The following is an 18,730-nucleotide window of genomic DNA, read 5'->3' on the forward strand; positions in this document are numbered from 1 at the left end:
ACCCATCTGACAAAGGACTAATAACCAGAATCTACAAATAACTTAAACAAACAAATTTATTTATTTATTTATTTTTTGAGACAGAGTTTCACTCTTGTTACCCAGGCTGGAGTGCAATGGCGCAATCTCGGCTCACCGCAACCTCCGCCTCCTGGGTTCAGGCAATTCTCCTGCCTCACCTTCCTGAGTAGCTGGGATTACAGGCACGTGCCACCATGCCCAGCTAATTTTTTGTATTTTTAGTAGAGACGGGGTTTCACCATGTTGACCAGGATGGTCTCGATCTCTTGCCCTCGTGATCCACCCGCCTCGGCCTCCCAAAGTGCTGGGATTACAGGCTTGAGCCACCGTGCCCAGCCAACAAATTTATACGAAAAATCAATCCCATCAAAAAGTGGGCAAAGGATATGAGCAGACACTTTTTAAAAGAAAAATGCAGCCAACAAACGCATGAAGAAAAGCTCATCATCACTGGTCATTAGAGAAATGCAAACCAAAACCACAACATGATACCATATCATGAAAGTTAGAATGACGATCATTAAAAAATCAGTAGACAATAGATGCTAGAGAGGATATGGAGAAATAGGAATGCTTTTACACTGTTGGTGGGAGTGTAAATTAGTTCAGCCATTGTGGAAGACAGTCTGGCAATTCCTCAAGAATCTACAAATAGAAATACCATTTGACCCAGCAATCCCATTACGGGGTATATACTGAAAGGATTATAAAACACTCATGTATAAAGGCCCATGCATATGTATGTTTATTGTGGCACTGCTTATAATAGCAAAGACTTGGAACCAACCCAAATGCCCATCAATGATAGACTGCATAAAGAAAATGTGGCACATATACACCATGGAATACTATGCAGCCATAAAAAAAAATGAGTTCATGTCATTTGCAGGGACATATATGAAACTGGAAACCATCATTCTCAGCAAACTGACACAAGAACAGGAAACCAAACACCACATGTTCTCACACATAAATGGATGTTGAGCAATGAGATGACATGGACACAGGGAGAGGAACATCACACATTGGGGCCTATTCAGCGTCAAGGATGCTAGTGGCGGGAGAGCAGGGGGTGGGGGAATTGGGGAGGGATAGTATTAGGAGAAATACCTACTGTAGATGACGGGAAGATGGATGCAGCAAACTACAATGCCATGGGTATACCTAAGTAACAAACCTGCATGATCTGCACATGTACCCCAGAACTTAAAGTATAATAATAATAATAAAGAAGTAGATGGTTGCATTTAGGTGGTCTAAGTTACAGAGCGGTGTTTGGCAAAACAAATACCCCCTTTGCAGCTCAAGCCCTGTATTTTGAATAAATTGTCATAAGTATGAATGAGTCTTTCACATTGTGATGGTGCACTCTCACGTGGTGCTTTCTTGTCTTTGCAGATCCCCCAGATTAGTTATGCATCAACGGCACCCGAGCTAAGTGATGACCGGCGCTATGACTTCTTCTCTCGCGTGGTGCCGCCCGATTCCTTCCAAGCCCAGGCCATGGTAGACATTGTAAAGGCCCTTGGCTGGAATTATGTGTCTACTCTTGCATCCGAAGGAAGTTATGGAGAGAAAGGTGTGGAGTCCTTCACGCAGATTTCCAAAGAGGCAGGTAGGATGAGATTGTTCTGATCAAGTTGGCCCACTTCAAATGTCTGTGGCTTGTAGAGTTCTCTTCAGACTTTATTAAATAAACACTACAGACTCTCACATTCCCAGAGTCCTGTGAAGTATGCCTGTAACATCTTCATTTGTAAGAATTGGGTTTTTTTTTGAAGAGATTTCGAAGTTGCGAAACTGAGATCCCTTGAGTACTAATAGAATATATAAAGAAAATACATACTAAAGTTAACATCTTACTTCTGCAAAATTGGTAATAGGGTAGATTCTAGCCTGTGTATGAAAACATGGGAAAATGTGGCTGGATGTGCTTCCTCCATGGAGACTCTTCTCTCTGCCTCTCTCCAAAATGGAGCAAATCATTTAGAATTATGTGAATGCAATCACAGTGCCACTTTGATTCGAAGAATACCTGGAATTTTTCTGAATGACTTGGCCCAAACAAAAGTAAATAAATTATCCAGGCAGTAGAATGTATTTAGACAACCATTCTTTTAAACTTCAGATGATTTTGAGACAGTTCTCTTTAGTAGCACTTGGAGAAGATTCTCTTATGTTTGTTTATTTAGTTCAGATTGAAAGTAATGGGTTCAAATGTTTGGCCAGCTGCCTTCCATTGGGCAGATTTTGAAAACCGAGACAAAATTCTCACCCTTAGAAACTCTGACAATAGCTATTCAGGTTTCCCCATATGGATGTATTAGATATGGTAAATATATACAAATATGCATGCTTAGATATTCCCGTACAGTTCTTATGTTAAAATTGGGTACTCAGTGTTGTTTGTAAGCATTTCATGCAATTTAAATTGTTATTTCACAGTACAGTTTACTGACCATGAAAGCAAACAAACAAGCAAAGCAATAGAAAGAGAGCTCCATGTTATAAGGAAAGATGTCGTAAATTCTGAAAATATAGCTTCAAGTATTTGACTGTCAGACTACAGATATTCTCAGACATAGAAGCTAGGGCTATTTTATAAATCCCATGTTTTTTTGTGTGAGTGACAGAGTCTTCCTCTGTCACTCAGGCTGGAGTGCAGTGTTGTGATCTTGGCTCACTGCAACCTCTACCTCCCAGGTTCAAGTGATTCTCCTGCCTCAGCCTCCTGAGTAGCTGGAACTACAGACGCGGGCCATCACACCTAGCTAATTTTCATGTTTTTAGTAGAGATGAGGTTTTACTATGTTGGCCAGGATGGTCTCCATTTCTCGACCTCATGATCCACCTGCCTTGGCCTCCCAAAGTGCTGGGATTACAGGCATGAGCCACTGTGCCTGGCCAATCCATGTTTTTAATTCAGTGCATCATTAGCTGTAATTTCAGAACTTCACAGGAGATCTGTGACATTCTTAGACTCTTCTTTCTGACTTAACACAGCTGACTAGATAGCTTCTAATAATTGTCAAGTCTTGTCCTGACCAGCATTTCTAGGTTCAAATGCAGCACTCACAAAAACAAAAACTTCCTTTGTTTTGTTGACTTGGACTTACATTTCTAGTGTCTTCTCCCACAGCACCTACCACAGCCTAGTATAATTTTTTATTTGTTGGTTGGTTATTTTCTATCTAATTGTCATGACTACAGAAGACCATGTCTGTCTCATTTTCTACTATGGCCCCAGGTGCTACATTCTTAAGGGAAAAATTTATGCTGTAACTCAGAAACTTTCTGATTAGGAAAAAATCTTAACTCTGGCCTTGTGGCATTCTGTGATTTATAGGACTCATTAACAATTGACTTCATAAATCCCCAAAGAGATAGATAATCATTTTTGATGACTGTGTTTTTATTTCTTTCTTTGTTTTTCTGAATCCTGTGTTGATCAAACTAAGGCTGGAGGTTGACTTTGAAAAATATCTAAAATATCAGCATAGAATAAAATAGATAAAATATGATGAAAATATGGGTAAAATAATAAGGTAAAGCTTAGATATAAAGGGCAGATGCCATTTTGCACTATCTAATTGTTAAAAGTGATACTCAAATTTAACACTGAACTTTTATTTTTTTTTTATTTTATTTTTTATATATATTTTATTGCATTTTAGTTTTTGGAGTACATGTAAAGAACATGCAGGATTGTTGCATAGGTACATACATGGCACTGTGGTTTGCTACCTCCATCCCCATCACCTATATCTGGCAATTCTCCCCAGGTTATCCCTCCCCAACTCCCTACCTCCCACTGTCTCTCCTCTAGCCATCCCCCGACAGACCCAAGTGTGTGATGCTCCCCTCCCTGTGTCCATGTGTTCTCATGGTTCAACACCTGCCTATGAGTGAGAACATGCGGTGTTTGATTCTCTGTTCCTGTGTCAGTTTGCTGAGAATGATGGTTGCTAGGTTCATCCATGTCTTTTAACTGGATGAAGCAAAGGCAAAACAGTGCCCATTCTGTTACAAGATTTACAGTTTTCATGAGGTAAAAATTGAGTAGATGATTCTGTAAAGTACAGCTTTCCTTGCCTTAGGATGAAGAAAAATGTTTGCTGTGGGACTGTATAAAAAACTATATTCTATGGACAGGTCAATGGTGACTTTCATATGGTTATTCCTGGTGTCATTTGATAGAAACTTAAGACATTAATATCTGAGTTTGCTATTGTATATAATGACTCTGCAAAAAGGAAAAGCTATTATATAACCTGAACTCTCCAGCTTATATTTCTGGCTAATCCTACCCCAGCTAAAAAATAAAGATTCTATCAGTGGCAGCCATTTTCATTGTAATCTTCCCATCCTAGAGCCTTTCCCCTTGAGGATGGGAGTAGCTAAAAAGCTAGCTGGTGCTGAAGAAATACAATGAAACAGTGAACATTTAGGTGATGTCTTGAAGATTAATATGTTTTAAAGGTATTAATAATAAGTATTATGGTATTTGGTATGTATTTATAATAAGCATTTAATAAGTACTCTTTTGTACATATTATAGTATTTGATAAGTATTTATAATAAGTTTAATAAGTATTCTTTTGTATGTATTATGGTATTTGGTACATACTTATAAAATTCATCAGAACTATATCACATATGCAAGTGATTTAGATGCATTAACTTATATGCTTAGCAAACATCCCTTCTTTTAAAGGAAAGAAGGAGAGGAAATTAGTTTCAATGGTGTGGAGTAAGTCTGCTCAGTTTTGGTATGGCCTAAAGAAAACATGAACTACATTCAGTGAGTTTCATTTCTGTGGGCTTCTCATGACGCCTGTATCTTGCAGCTGCAAAGCTGATTCTGGTATTTAAAGACACACATTCCTTGACCTCTCAAAAGATTCCATCTCCTTCCTCTGATACTTAGTTGAAGGAAAAATTGAACAGGAAAATAAAAGAAAAACTTATCTATTGGAATTTCTGGGCAGTATACATGGTTAGGGAATTCTCCAGGATAATTTTAAATGTCCACTTTTTCTTCACCTGCGGGCTCCAAAAATGCTTGAAAAGGTTACAAACCCACTGTGTATGGGTAGGTGAGGTGACGTGACACCAACATAAGTAAGCACACTGGTTATGGTGTTGGAAAAACCTGGATTTGAATAATGGACTCCATCATTTTCTTATTTTAACAATTTTGACACATGATTTAACTTTTCAGGCCTGAACTTCCTCATAGAAAGAATGAAATTAATGATTTCTGCTTCACCAGGTTGGTGAATATATAAGATGATGCATAGGGAATCATTTAATACCGAATATTATCTGATTACAGTGCATCACACTGGGTCCCTCTATACAAGTAGAGTTGTTTGAATCTGAAAACTTTGAAAGTAACTTGAGTAATAGATGTTATCTGCCTTGAGTTGTAACTAGAGGGTTATTTTTAAGTTGTTGTTATTCTTATTAACATGCTCTTACCATGTAAGATGGATAAGAAAAAGAAGGGAGCTATTTGTATTGTCCTATGTATGTAGAATATATGTATATATATATGTGTGTGTGTGAGAGAGAGAGAGACAGAGAGTGAGTGTGAGAAAGAGAGAGAGAGAGAGAAAGAGAGAGAGAGGGTGCATAGACTCAATGACGTTGTTTCTGTGTCCCACTGGCAGCTTGGAAGGATTTATTTGCATTCTTTCTGAACAATTTGACTTTGAAGATTGTGATTCTTTTCCTCCTCACCCTTTTTTAGCTTCAAAATTTGCTTTAGACTTTAATCCTGAGGCAGAGGCTACTTTTACACCAGAGCCTAAAGCGTCTCCACCACGTACACAGTCACAGTGCACGGATGAGTGCCTCTTCATTATTTTCTGATAGAACAAATCAAGACAATGATGTCAGAGAAAAGAAGCCATCCTTTAACAGAGGCCATGTAATTGGTTTAAAACATGGAAGTCTAGGCACATTTTCTCTAAGCTGTCAAAGAAAACCTCAATAATTATTCTTTCAAGTATAGTCCTGGCAGATTTAAATATGCATGGATGCTGTTCCTAGTTGAACTTTCAGAGAACTGTAACATGATTTTCTCAGATGATGAGAATTTGTAAAACAGTTATATTTGCATAAATTGCCATGTTTATTTGAATGAATGCCCATGCAATAGCAACAAAGGCAATTTATTTCTTAATATTGCAGGGAATGAGAGAAAATCCACTCTCAATGTGCTTTAAAATTCAGATCAGCATAAATGACCTAAATTAGACATTAAAAACTCCTTTACCTAAGTGAGGGTCAAGGTAAATCTCTGTGATAGCATGTAGCATTAATAAGTTCCAAATCCTTTTAAGCAAATCTGATTCAAGCACTATTAGACTAAGGACTACATATATGACTTTTACAGTCCATCAGACAGTTTCCAGGAAAATCTTATAGACACTGCTTCACAATATAGCACAAATATAACATTTGTTACTGCTGTGCTACCATCATACATGTCGACTTCTCAAAACTTACAAGAATTATCCTTTTGGTGTTTCACAGTGATCACTTAACACAGTTGTATTTCAATTGTTCTTATAAAGTAGGTATTATTATTCAGATAAACTCTAGAATTTGTTTTTAATTAATATTTCACCATAATCTAGAATATTCTTTCCTAGAATACTTAGAGGAAGATTTGATGAACTATTATTAACTATTATTTAGCCTTCAGTTTTAAGACTTCAAGCTCTACTAAAAATACAAAAATTAGCCAGGCATAGTGGCACGTGCCTGTAATCCCAGCTACTGGGGAGGCTGAGGCAGGAGAACTGCTTGAACCCAGGAGGCAGAGGTTGCAGTGAGCCAAGATTGCACCACTGCACTCCAACCAGCCTGAGCAACAGAGCAAGACTCCATCTAAAAAAAAAAAAAAAAAAAAAAAAAAGAGAGCTAGATGGATTTGCTTACTATGGGATTTTGCCTACTATGAAATTTTGGAGCACTCTGTGCTCCCCTTCACAGATGCAGTGTTCTATCTTATTGTGTGCATTGCCCATCACCAGTCTTTGCAACTTACTGTAAGCTCTAGGAGAACAAGGACATTGTCCTGTGTTTCTATTACCTAAGATAATTATTAGTACATAGAAGGCATTCAATGATTATTTCTTAATGGTAGGAAGAATTGTATTTTTCCCCTTTGCCCTTTAGGAAAAAGGAAACATGTAAGGGAAGACCTTACAATGTATAATTTTGCTAGAAGGCCATAAAATATTATATCCTAGGTCTATTTTCTGTGGTTTATCACAGTTGCTTTCACTCGGAATCTACACCATTATTTCCTCTCAACATTCCTATATAAAACTGACAGCACTGTGGTACAACCAGGCTGTAATTTCTAACACCATCAACTATATTGAATTCAAGCCTTCTGTTTTCCTTTCCTTTCTATGTCATAGTGATTATGGAAAACTCTGACACATTTTAAAAACTAGGTGGATTGTTTTCCTAATGAGGTTTTTGATGATTCCAGCTTAAATGTAGATATTAAATATTTGAGAATTCAATTTTAAGACACAAAATTGGAAACATTCTTATAGTGTCATTTATCTTTAGTTATATTTAAAATATGAACAGACACTTTTTCAAAAAAAGACATTTATACAGTCAACAAACCTGAAAAAAAGCTCATTATCACTTGTCATTAGAGAAATGCAAATCAAAACCACATTAAGATACCATGTCATGCCAGTTAGAATGGCGATCCTTGTAAAATCAGGAAACAACAGATGATGGAGAGAATGTGGAGAAACAGGAATGCTTTTACACTGTTGGTGAGAGTGTAAATTAGTTCAGCCATTTTGGAAGACAGTGTGGTGATTCCTCAAGGATCTAGAACTAGAAATACTATTTGACCCAGCAATCCCATTACTGGTCATATACCCAAAGGATTATAAATCATTCTATTATAAAGACACATGCACACATATGTTTATTGAGGCACGATTCACAATAGCAAAGACTTGGAACCAACCCAAATTCCAATAAGTGATGGACTGGATAACGAAAATGTGGCACATATATACAATGGAATACTATGCAGCAATAGAAAAGGATGAGTTCATGTCTTTTGAAGGGACATGGATGAAGCTGGAAACCATTATTCTCAGCAAACTAACAAAGAACAGAAAACAAAACACTGCATGTTCTCACTCATAAGTGAGTCTTGAACGATGAGAGCACATGAACACAGAGAGGGGAAATTCACACACTAGGGCTTGGGGTATGGGGGCTAGGGGAGGGAGAGCAGGGAGTGGGGGCTTGGGGAGTGATAGCATTAGGAGAAATACCTAATGTAGCTGAGGTGGTGATGGATGCAACAAACCACCACCATGGCATGTGTATACCTATGTAACAAATCTACATGATCTACACATGTACCCCAGATCTTAAAGTATAATAAACAATTTTTAAAAATAAAATAAACTGTAAGTTCTTCAAGAAACACTTTGCATTTTATTTGTTTTGGGATCCTCAGTGGTTAGCATAACATTTTAGCTTTTAACTTATGCTTTGCTTGTTAGGATCTCTTGAGTATGTCCTCTCCTCCCATCATTAGAATGACCTCTGAGACGCACTTTATTCACCTTGATTTGTAGCTATCATCCATTCTTCCAGAATAATCCCTCCAACATAGTATCCATTCAGCTTTTTAGATAATCTTTCTTAAACACAAATAAAGTCATTTCAGTATCTGTTCCTTGTTTCCCCTTCCACAGAGGATCAAGAAAAAGATGTTTAGCATGAAACATGAGGTCCTTCATGACTTGGCATCTGCTTTAATCTCCAGTCTCATTCCCATATATATCCTTTTTTCATATTCACCTTTATCCCCCACACATGTACTCTTTACCCTACTGTACTCAATCTTTAGTGTGTTTGTGGATATTCTTTGCCTTTGCAGAGGCTCTGCTTTCTTTCTGGACTACCAGCTAACTTTACTTTATTTTTTCAAAACATCACACCTTACAGAAAGCTAACTCTTATTCAGTCTTTCTCTTTTTGAAATTCATGATCCTCTTTTGTATTAGGATGTACACATTCATCTTTTTAAAAGCACAACATTTTTACATCTATTCCAATTCATAAATTAACACAGAATCAACAACAGTGTAAATTTTGATGAAAGAAAAAGCTTTTGCATCACTGTAGAGCTAAAAAAGAAAAAAAGCCAGATATTCATGTTCCTTGCTTCCTTGAAGCTAGTTGTTAATTCAGTCTGAGCTAATCGGATACACCTGTCATGAATGAAATAAGATCTAGGGACACAAAAAGACTGGGGTGATGGAAAACCCATTTCATTGACTGTAACAACAGTAGCAGTAAGTTCCATTTGTCATGGATAGATGTGGTATCCAGCATCAGATGGCTTCAGTACAACAATCTCCAGCCTCTCTTTTAGGAGAAATTATAGCAGTGCCCAGTCATCTGGGTTCTGTGGATTTTATTTATTTATTTATTTTTGCCTTTGATTCTGACAACTGAACCCCTTTGTTTCTGCTTATTTTCTGATTTTGTTTCCCTGATCTTCCAAGGGAATATGTTTATTATCCCTCGAAACAAATTATTTTTCCACTTAATCTAGACAGAATTGACTTCCATTGTTTGCCTTCAGTGTTCATTAATATAACCAGGTGTGTCTCTTTATGGATTCCACAATACCCTATTTAAATTCCTTCATGGACTTTGTTGCATTTCATTGTAATCATCTGCCTAGCTACCTTCTCCCATTAGAGAGCAAAATTCTTGAGGCTATCCTGTATGTTACATTTGACTTTCAACACTTGATACCCAGAGCAGTGCCCAACACAGATTAGGTTCAGTAAATGCATGTTGAATTTTAAAATAATATGTTAGTGATACAAGTGTTGATGTCTTTGAGGCTATAGTGAGTACAGTAAAGCTGTTGAAAATTTATCTAATTTGAATTTTCTGAAATGATCATTGATCTGCTCCGATTAACTTTATAGTAGGGAAAAATGGGACAAGAAATCTGGTGATATGACTTGTACGTATGCAATATGTATCTTGAATACCTTATTTATGGTAGGTACTATTTCAGGATAATAATGAGAAATAATAATTACAGTAGTCGCAACAATAGGACAAAAACCCCTCTGTTTTCAAAGAGCAGAAATATAGAATTAGAGCAATGAACACGGCCTGCTTAGGGCATACTACAAAGAAAGTCTCTGAAAGAAGGTACATCTTAACTAAGTCCCAAAGGTAAGTAGATGTTAACTAGACAAAGCTAACCTAAAGAGGTTTGTAGATGACATGCAATGAAGAGAGAACCATATTAAAAATCCAAAATAAAATTGCTTGATAGTATTTGAATACTTGAATATTGTAAGAGAAATACTATTGCTTTGAAAAATTGTATGACTTTTGAATTAAGATGATGGAAAAATTTTTTCCAATCAATATGATAATCATTCCAAAAAATTTTTTTGGCTTTGAACCAAGAGCATCGGGTTCTGGCCCTAATGCCTCAATAACTCACTGGGAGATAGCATGTTCTTTCTCTGGGTTGGAAAGTCATCACATATTAATTGGGAAAACTAGTCTTTCTTGGGTCAGACAATTCTCAAGATGTGTATCTTCCTAATTACAAAGGATGGGTTTCTCCCCGGCTATGGATTTTCATTGTTGCCATCAGCTAGAAATAGATAGTGACAGAGCATTTTTGCTGCATGAGAAAATAGACAGTGAAAAATCATATCTCAGCAATTCCTTCTCATTTCTTCTGCTTGTCATCATTGCACTTGATAAATTCTAGAGGATATGAAAAGAGCTGAAGATGAAGTGAGCTCTTCCTTTACTTGCATATTTAGAAATGACTGCCATAGGATGCGTGTGCTAAGGAGAAAAAGGTGATAGGATTCTGGCATAGTGGTTAAAGATGCAGGATAAAGAAACTTAGGTCATCTTTACACAGAGGGGTAGAGATTTAAATATGGAGAATTTTATTGAGCAGTGTAATTTCTTGATTAATAGGCTGAGAGGAAAGAGCATTATTGTTATGTGACAGCTTACATTGGAAAGTAGCCAAATAGAGTTTGGCTACTTATAATCAATAAACTTTAGGAGCAAAACATTTAATCTTCCCTATTTAACAAATCTGTGTTCAGCCATCAAGGTGAAGCTTTTTCTTCCTAATCTTCACAAAAATGTTCATTGAAAGAGATTCCTAGTTCTGTATCTCATAGGTTTTGATAGATGTCAGCAAGAGAGATAAATTTCAGTAGGAAAATTTTATATGTATATTGGAAGGATATTCATGAGTTTATATAATGGGAGGAAAGTACCAAGAAAAAGTTTCAAGGTTAGCCAGGTCTAGGGTAGCTAAACATGTCAAAGTAGTAAGTTACTTAAATGCTTAGTGTCATTACTAAAGCCCACCATATCCAATCTGTCCTCCATTCGTATCATGGTACAGGACCATTCATATCAAATTTCAGTATCTCATCAGAGAAAGTAAACTAGTGACTCCTGGCACTTGCCTGTGTTTGGGTTGTGGGAAAATAGGACACACTGATTTTGAGTCTCTCTAAGGTCATACAAAATAGGGAAAATGTATTACCCAATGTAATTTCAGTGTTGTAACCAAAAATTGGGTAGTCACAGTGTAAAAAACATGCCATCTTTTTGGTTGTCCTTACCAAAGTTTCCCCACTGTTCCACCCCCACCCCTGGAATAGACAATTAAAAAGGAGTGAGCTTGAGTTGTGGCCACACACACGAAATGCGGTATTCATTAAAACAGAGGCACGAAATGGGCACTGGAATTAGTCATATGGAGAGTTCTGAATCCATATGCAATCCAATCCAAGAAACATTAAATTAATAAATGGTTGCTTGCAAAATATCTATTTATTGGACTTCAACTGCATCCTCCATTGTTTTGTATTTTGAACAACCTGATATGTGTAAATGCAGCTTCTTTGAGACCTGCACAAAGGGATCTGCTTTCCTTTAATTTGGCAAATGGATTCCTGCTGTTAAATTTTTCAAGAGATTATAGAAAATTCTGCAAAGCTCCATGTCAATTGCATTAGCACTCTCAGTCAAACTGAAGGGGAGCAGATGATAAACATATCTGGCAGTAATAGTAGCCAAACACACTGCATTGACTGACTTTGAAATATTTTGACCTTGTGTAGCTCCAAATTTGTCTGTTCCCAATTATTCATATAGTTCGTTACTCTTTTGCCCAGAGGACTTAAAAGAGCACTTAAACCATATCATCAGTAATTACTGGACAGTATTATTCCAATGCATTACTATTTTACAGTTGGCCTTAGTTGTCAAACAAGCTCCTGTTTAAATAGGCAATTGTCAAGTATTGTTACACTCTAAAAGCAATGATATTAGGGTGTGCCTTAGGAAACTAGTGTGTAGGTTACGAGAAGACAGAAGAGCCACAGAAGTTTCTAGTAGGAGACCAAGTATTAGTCATGAAACATAAATTACAAGAGTAGAGTCACAATCACAGGATGGTAAGTGTAGGGGGAAAGCCATGGGGCAGAGTACAGGCAAGAGAGGATGACCCTGGTAATCAACTGCATTATGTGTTTTTTTAGATTTTAATATTATCTAGAATATGCCTTTAATATTACTGAACAAAAAGTTTGCATTTCCTCATGCAATATGGGTAAAGTTTAGATGGAGCTTATTTTCTCTGAACAAATTCACTCAGCCTAAGATGACTGCATTCAGGTAGAGTAATGGCTTTGGGTGATAACCGGATCAATAACATAAAATACTTCTACTGAGCTGTCTGAGTCCCACTTTGACTGGCTTTTGACTGATAATTATTATTTGCTCCTTGGCTTGTGTTCACTTCCTTCACAGGGAGAATGCATCCCCATATCTATTATGTGAAAACATAAAAACTTGTTTACAGTTGACTGTGTACAAAAAACAGCTTCAGCCTTGAAGTCAGCCTCCTAAGTGTAAACTGCATGGATTAATGCACAGTGAAATAATGAGGACCTGCCTTTTTATATCATTTCCTCGTCTTGTGCTCCAGAAGGGAGGAAGTGGTACCATGTATCACGACAATAAAAGTTCTAGTTATTTTGGAAGTTCCTTTTAATCTATGTGAGATTTTTTTAATCGTCGTTTTCACTTGTTTAGTCTTTACAGGATATTCAAATCACCTTTTCAAAACATTTTTGAGAATTAACCTCTCCCCAAAAAGTGTAAGTGAGACAGACCAACATGGGGTACTTAAGTGGAAAAAAATATCAGAATTCTTTGAAAGATTATTAGGCAACGCAAAAAAATTGAGGAACATGCAAGAAATCAAGAAGCTCGGAATGGACAGGAAAAGAGGCTACTGTAGTGACCCAAACCAGAAGATGATGGATTGATTATGTCTTCAGGGCACCACCAGAGGGATGAGTCAGCTCCAGCTCCACAGAGACCTTCAATTCTGGGCTTTAAACTCAGCATCAAGTAAGAAAGCACCCCATTGTCTGCCATTGACCTTGTGGTCATCCCTTGGCTACAGGAGCATGGGGTGGTCGACTGGCAATTCCATAAGATGTTTATTGTGGCTATTGCAGGATCAATATAGGATCTTGATACTCAAAGGGTAAATAGTGAGGGAGACATGATAAACATACAGGACAAAGTGTGATAAAATAGATTTTCTTCTCTGTTCTTGTAGTACACATTTGGAAAAAAAAAATAATAGTGATATAAATTTTTCTAGTTAAAGTAGGTCTGTTAAAATTTTCAAATTTGAAAGGAAGGGTTTTTTCTTCTTCTTTTATTTTCTTCTAACTAGATCCTCAAAAGAAACCATCACAACTTTAACTACACGTAGAGGATTTTTCAAACTACTAGGTTTCTAAAAAGATAGAAAATGTAATTTTCCAAGATTTACATTTGTGATATGGTTAAGAGTAATCCATTAGCTCTAACCCAACCCATGACTTGAGATATAAGGAATGAGTAGGGGGATGTTTTATTTCTACTACTGAAAAGTCCCACAGTATCTGAGCCCTCAGTAATTGAGGGTCAACAGAAGCTTTTTTTTTTTTTTCTTTGCATGGTAAGAATGGTTTTTGCTTCTTTGTGCTAGACAGTTTGTATAAAGAAATGCTACTTTTTTTTTTTTTTTTTTACAATCCCCAAATTCCTCCAAGCAACCTGTGGATTTTTGATAATGGAAGTAAACCAACATTCTTTGAAATGTAGAAGAGGCAGAAGACAGACCTTGTTCCAAGATTCTTCCCTGCAGGGACATGGATTTAACAAGGTGGCTGAACAATCTGTGCTGAAGCCCAGGAGAACCAAGACTCCTTGAGAAAGAAAATGACAGGGGCTCATTGCATGCTGGGATAAGGATGAGAATCTCCTGGTGGTGCTTGACATGCAGTCTAATAAACACTCCTTTCAAAAATTGCATGGGAGAGCATTGCAGAAAGAAAAGTTCTTAGTAAAACTAGCTTTATAGAGCCTGCCATTCGCTGTTCAGTTGGGAAAATGCAAACTGTAGGAAGAGGAGTTATTTAACACACATCTGAGGTGTGAGTAGGTAAAAGAATGCAAAGGATAGAACTCAAATGCAAACTTAGGTAAGGGTTAATATTCTGTCATAAAAAGTAGGCTAACACAGAGAAAAAGGATTGAAGACCTCTGCTTTAAATGTCTTCCCTTCTCTCTCAGCTTCTCTTTGGCCATTTAGTTATTTTTCCTTTGTCTTGTATTTTTTTCTGGACAGGATAGTCTACACCCAACAAATTTTGCATCTCTATAGGCTTGTACTCAAGCAGTTTCCTCTGCTTAGACATCCCCTCTGAAACTCAGTTGCCTGGTAAACCCTCCCCTTAGTGAAGTTTCTCTAATACGTCCTCTTCTCCCCACTCCCTGTAGTGCTCCTGCCATCAATACATATATCCATGGCCACATATTTAATTTTGTCACTGTTATAATATGAAAGATGATACACTCCTTCAGAGTACCTACAAATATCAAAAATAGGGAAGATGAACTAAATATTATTGGGCATCTCTCCCAGTCCAGGTGCCAATCAGAGCTTATAATACAGTCCCATGGAAATATTAAATACTAAATAAACATTTGTTGATGTAGTAAAATTCTGGCATCTCCAGTCCATAAATCTACTTGCCTTTTTAATTTAAACTTTATTGTAAATCTTACCTCTCTAGAGAGTCTTTTAGCCTACCCGTGTTATATTCGAGACAAATTGCTGTGGTAATCTGGTAGAGGAACATATATTCCCTCATTCCTTAAAGGTAGTTTAGCTATAAGGTTATGACACATTACAAAATGTACATAATGTTAATGCTAGGTTTCAGATTGCAATAGTAGTTGTTTTCTTGTTGTCAGTGCTGTTGAGTTTCTTAAAGATTTAATGTAATTATGTTTTAAAATTGAAGCTTGCATTAATTCCACCCAGATAGTAAAGGATTTTTTTATGTATCAAACACATGAAGTAGATTTTTATAGATTAGTTATGTGTGTGTGAGAAAGAGTAACATTAAACTAGAGAGATGAGACATAGTTTAAACCAAAACATCAAAGAAATGTTGATTTTATTGAATTGAGAGATGAAAAATGAGTATTTTCCCCCTAAATTATAAGGAGCTATGTTAACATGAAATACAATAAAACACTAAGATTCAGGTGAAATATATTTTCTGTAGGACAGGAATATTACCTGGCTCAAAATTAACTTGCTTTATTTAGCATTTGCAGCATTCAAGGACTAAGTTCATCAGACAGGAAACAAGGTTGAGACTAACTTCCTTATTCTTATTTTCCCCCAGAGTGAAAGGGATGAGTCTGGGAGGGACATCAAGCTTCATTCTACATTTCATGGAGAAACACAGAGATTGCTAGCAGGAGATGGATAGATGTTTAATACCTGTTGTTCATTCTTCCCACCTTCCCTCTCTTTCATTTTTCATTCCATTTTCATCATCTCTCCAAACATCAGCCAAACACCCGAATATGTCTATTTCCTAATGGTTGGTAGCATAATTGGAAGCCAAATATACCTAGATTTAAATACTAGCTCTACTCACATTAAAAATATGTGAGTCACTTACTCAAATCATTTCTATTTTCTTGTTTATACTACAGAAATAAAACTAGTTTTTGAGAAATAAGTGAGATATTAATGCATGCAAATTCTTAGCATGGTACTCATCATGGATTAAATCTATAAACATTAGCTACTGTGATGATTATTATAATGATTATTACCCTAATTATGTGAATATATTAGTAACAATATTAATGGTCCTTCCTTGCTCATTATTTCTATTATTCATTTATTCAACAAATTATCTGTTCAGCGCCTACTGGTGTCAAGCACTATTCTAGATCCTAGGGGTGAGCAAGATAGACCCAGACCTTGCCTGTGAATTCAGGTGAGATGAACAGAGTAAACAACCATATGGTTGTGTTTTTTTATATATACCTTAAGTTTTGGGGTACATATGCAGAACGTGCAGGTTTGTTACATAGTTATACACATGCCAGGGTGGTTCCATCCCCCATTATCTACATTGGGTATTTCTCCTAATGTGATCTCACCTCTAGCCCCTCACCCGCTGACAGACCCCAGTGTTTGAGGTGCCCCTCCCTGTGTCCATGTGTTCTCATTGTTCAACTCCCACTTATAAGTGAGAACATGGAGTATTTGTTTTTCTGTTCTTGTGTTAGTTTGCTGAGAATGATGGTTTCCACGTCCTTTCAAAGGACATGAACTCATCCTTTTTTATGGCTGTATAGTATTCCATGGTATATATATGCCACATTTTCTTTATGCAGTCTATCATTGATGGGCATTTGGGATGATTCCAAGTCTTTGCTAACAAATACCCTATAGTTTTAGGCACATAACTGTGCCCAATTAAGACAAAGTCCTTTCATTTGTGTTGCTTATATTATACTGGCAGATCTAGATGACTTAGAAACAGGGTGAATGGAACTGAGATGGCAACAAGCATTTGATGATATGGCCAATGTAATGCCAGTAGAGCTTGCTAATTACTTGGCTGCAGAGGTTGAAGGAAATGCATAGATTAAGGTTGTGACAACGAATTGGATGGTAATGATTGTTACTAACGAGCAGATTTGAAGAATTGGGTAGGAATCAAGAGTCCTAGTTTAGACTTGGGAAGCTTGAAATGCCTATAGTATATCTAAGTGAATCAGTTGAGCAGGTAGTTAGATGTATAAATCTAGAGTTAGGAGGGGAAGTCCACAATAGAGACCTAAATTTGAGATCTGTGACATAAATGCTGTGAGATGGGATCCAGTCACTTCATTGGAGAAGATTCCTGGGGACTGAGCCAACAGAGCATGTCAAACTCTGAAATTGATGATAGATCTAGTAAGATGAACTAAGGTGCCTGAAGAGGTAGAAAGAAAACCAGGAGTTAAGGTGTCCGAGAGACCAGGTGAAAAAGTGTTTTAAAAAGCGAGGAAGATGAAAGTCCAGTGAGGCCTGGGAACTAATTATTGAGTTTTGCAACATGAAGATGATCAGTGGCTTAGAAAGATAATTTTAGGAGGAATATCAAGACCAAAACCTCAGAAGAATAGGCTTATGAAAGCATGGGAGGTGAGATATTGGGCATAGTGAATAGACAATTTAATAGGAGAAATACTAATAGATATAAGAGAAATAGAACTGTCAAGAGGTGTGAGGGGTTTAAAAAGGCAATTTGGGGATGTTTGTTTTCTACATCTACTTCCTATTCTCCCATTACTCTCATTTTTCATCTTCTCACTATCCTAATATTTCTTTTCTCTTTCTTTCTTTCTTTTTTTTTTTTTTTTTTTGGAGACAGAGTCTCACTCTGTCACATAGTGTTGTCATGTCACTCTGTACAGTGATGTGATCTCAACTCACTGCAACATTCCACCTCTCAGGTTCAAGTGATTCCACTGCCTTAGCCTCCTGAGTAGCAGAGATTACAGGAGTGTACCACAGCACCCAGCTAATTTTTGTATTTTAGTAGAGACAGGGTTTCACCTTGTTGGCCATGCTGGTTTTGAATTCCTAACCTCAGTGATCTTCTCACCTCGGCCTCTCAAAGTACTGGGACTACAGGCATGAACCACTGTGCCCAGTCTTCTCTTCTAAGATTTTCTACTCCTTTCACACCTATTCTTCATCTTTCTCCACCTCCAAAGTCCTGTTGCTCTGGACTATCTCAGACTAAGGATTACAAACATGAAAAGACTCAGGCCTGTCTCTCACAGAGCTTATTGTCTAGAGGCAGACCATGTGAATGGCATGACAGCATATTGTGCTGTAGAACTCACAGAAGTATCAGAAGAGGTAGCCAGACAGGGCGCCCAAATGGCACCCAGGGTGTCTGTCTGAGTGAACTCTGAGGAATGCTAGCTTCCTGATACCAGTTCAATGGAAATGGGAAAGAGTTTTGCTCAGACAGTTTAACCAGAAGCGCTGCCTTTCTCTTGAAGAAAACAGATGCACAACCCAAGAAAGAGAGAAATTTTTATTGATTAATTCACCAAGTACTTTGTGAGTACCTACTCTGTGCTCATTGCAGCTAGGGGTTTTGAGTAATCAAGAGTGAATAGTTTGCTTCCTCATGGAGTTAACACTAACAGGCAAAGACAATAAACAATAAGTGAATAGAGCAGGTTAAAGGGAGAC

The 18,730-nt window shown here is 37.1% G+C and overlaps 1 protein-coding gene across 15 annotated transcripts in view; it reads left to right on the forward strand.

The window, feature by feature from the left end:
* The window catches only part of GRM7 (glutamate metabotropic receptor 7), an 890,997-nt gene that overhangs the window by 268,766 nt on the left and 603,501 nt on the right, over positions 1-18,730 (forward strand). For all 15 annotated transcript variants that reach the window (XR_013527454.1, XR_013527455.1, XR_013527457.1 and 12 more), the window contains one exon: positions 1,420-1,636. Coding sequence is in view for 8 of the 15 variants with exons in the window: in XM_003734881.6 (XP_003734929.1) it covers positions 1,420-1,636 (217 nt within the window). In the remaining 7 variants the exon portion in view is untranslated. The remainder of the gene's footprint in view (positions 1-1,419; positions 1,637-18,730) is intronic.

Source organism: Callithrix jacchus, chromosome 15 (genome assembly GCF_049354715.1).
Source record: "Callithrix jacchus isolate 240 chromosome 15, calJac240_pri, whole genome shotgun sequence".
Lineage (NCBI taxonomy): Eukaryota > Metazoa > Chordata > Mammalia > Primates > Cebidae > Callithrix > Callithrix jacchus.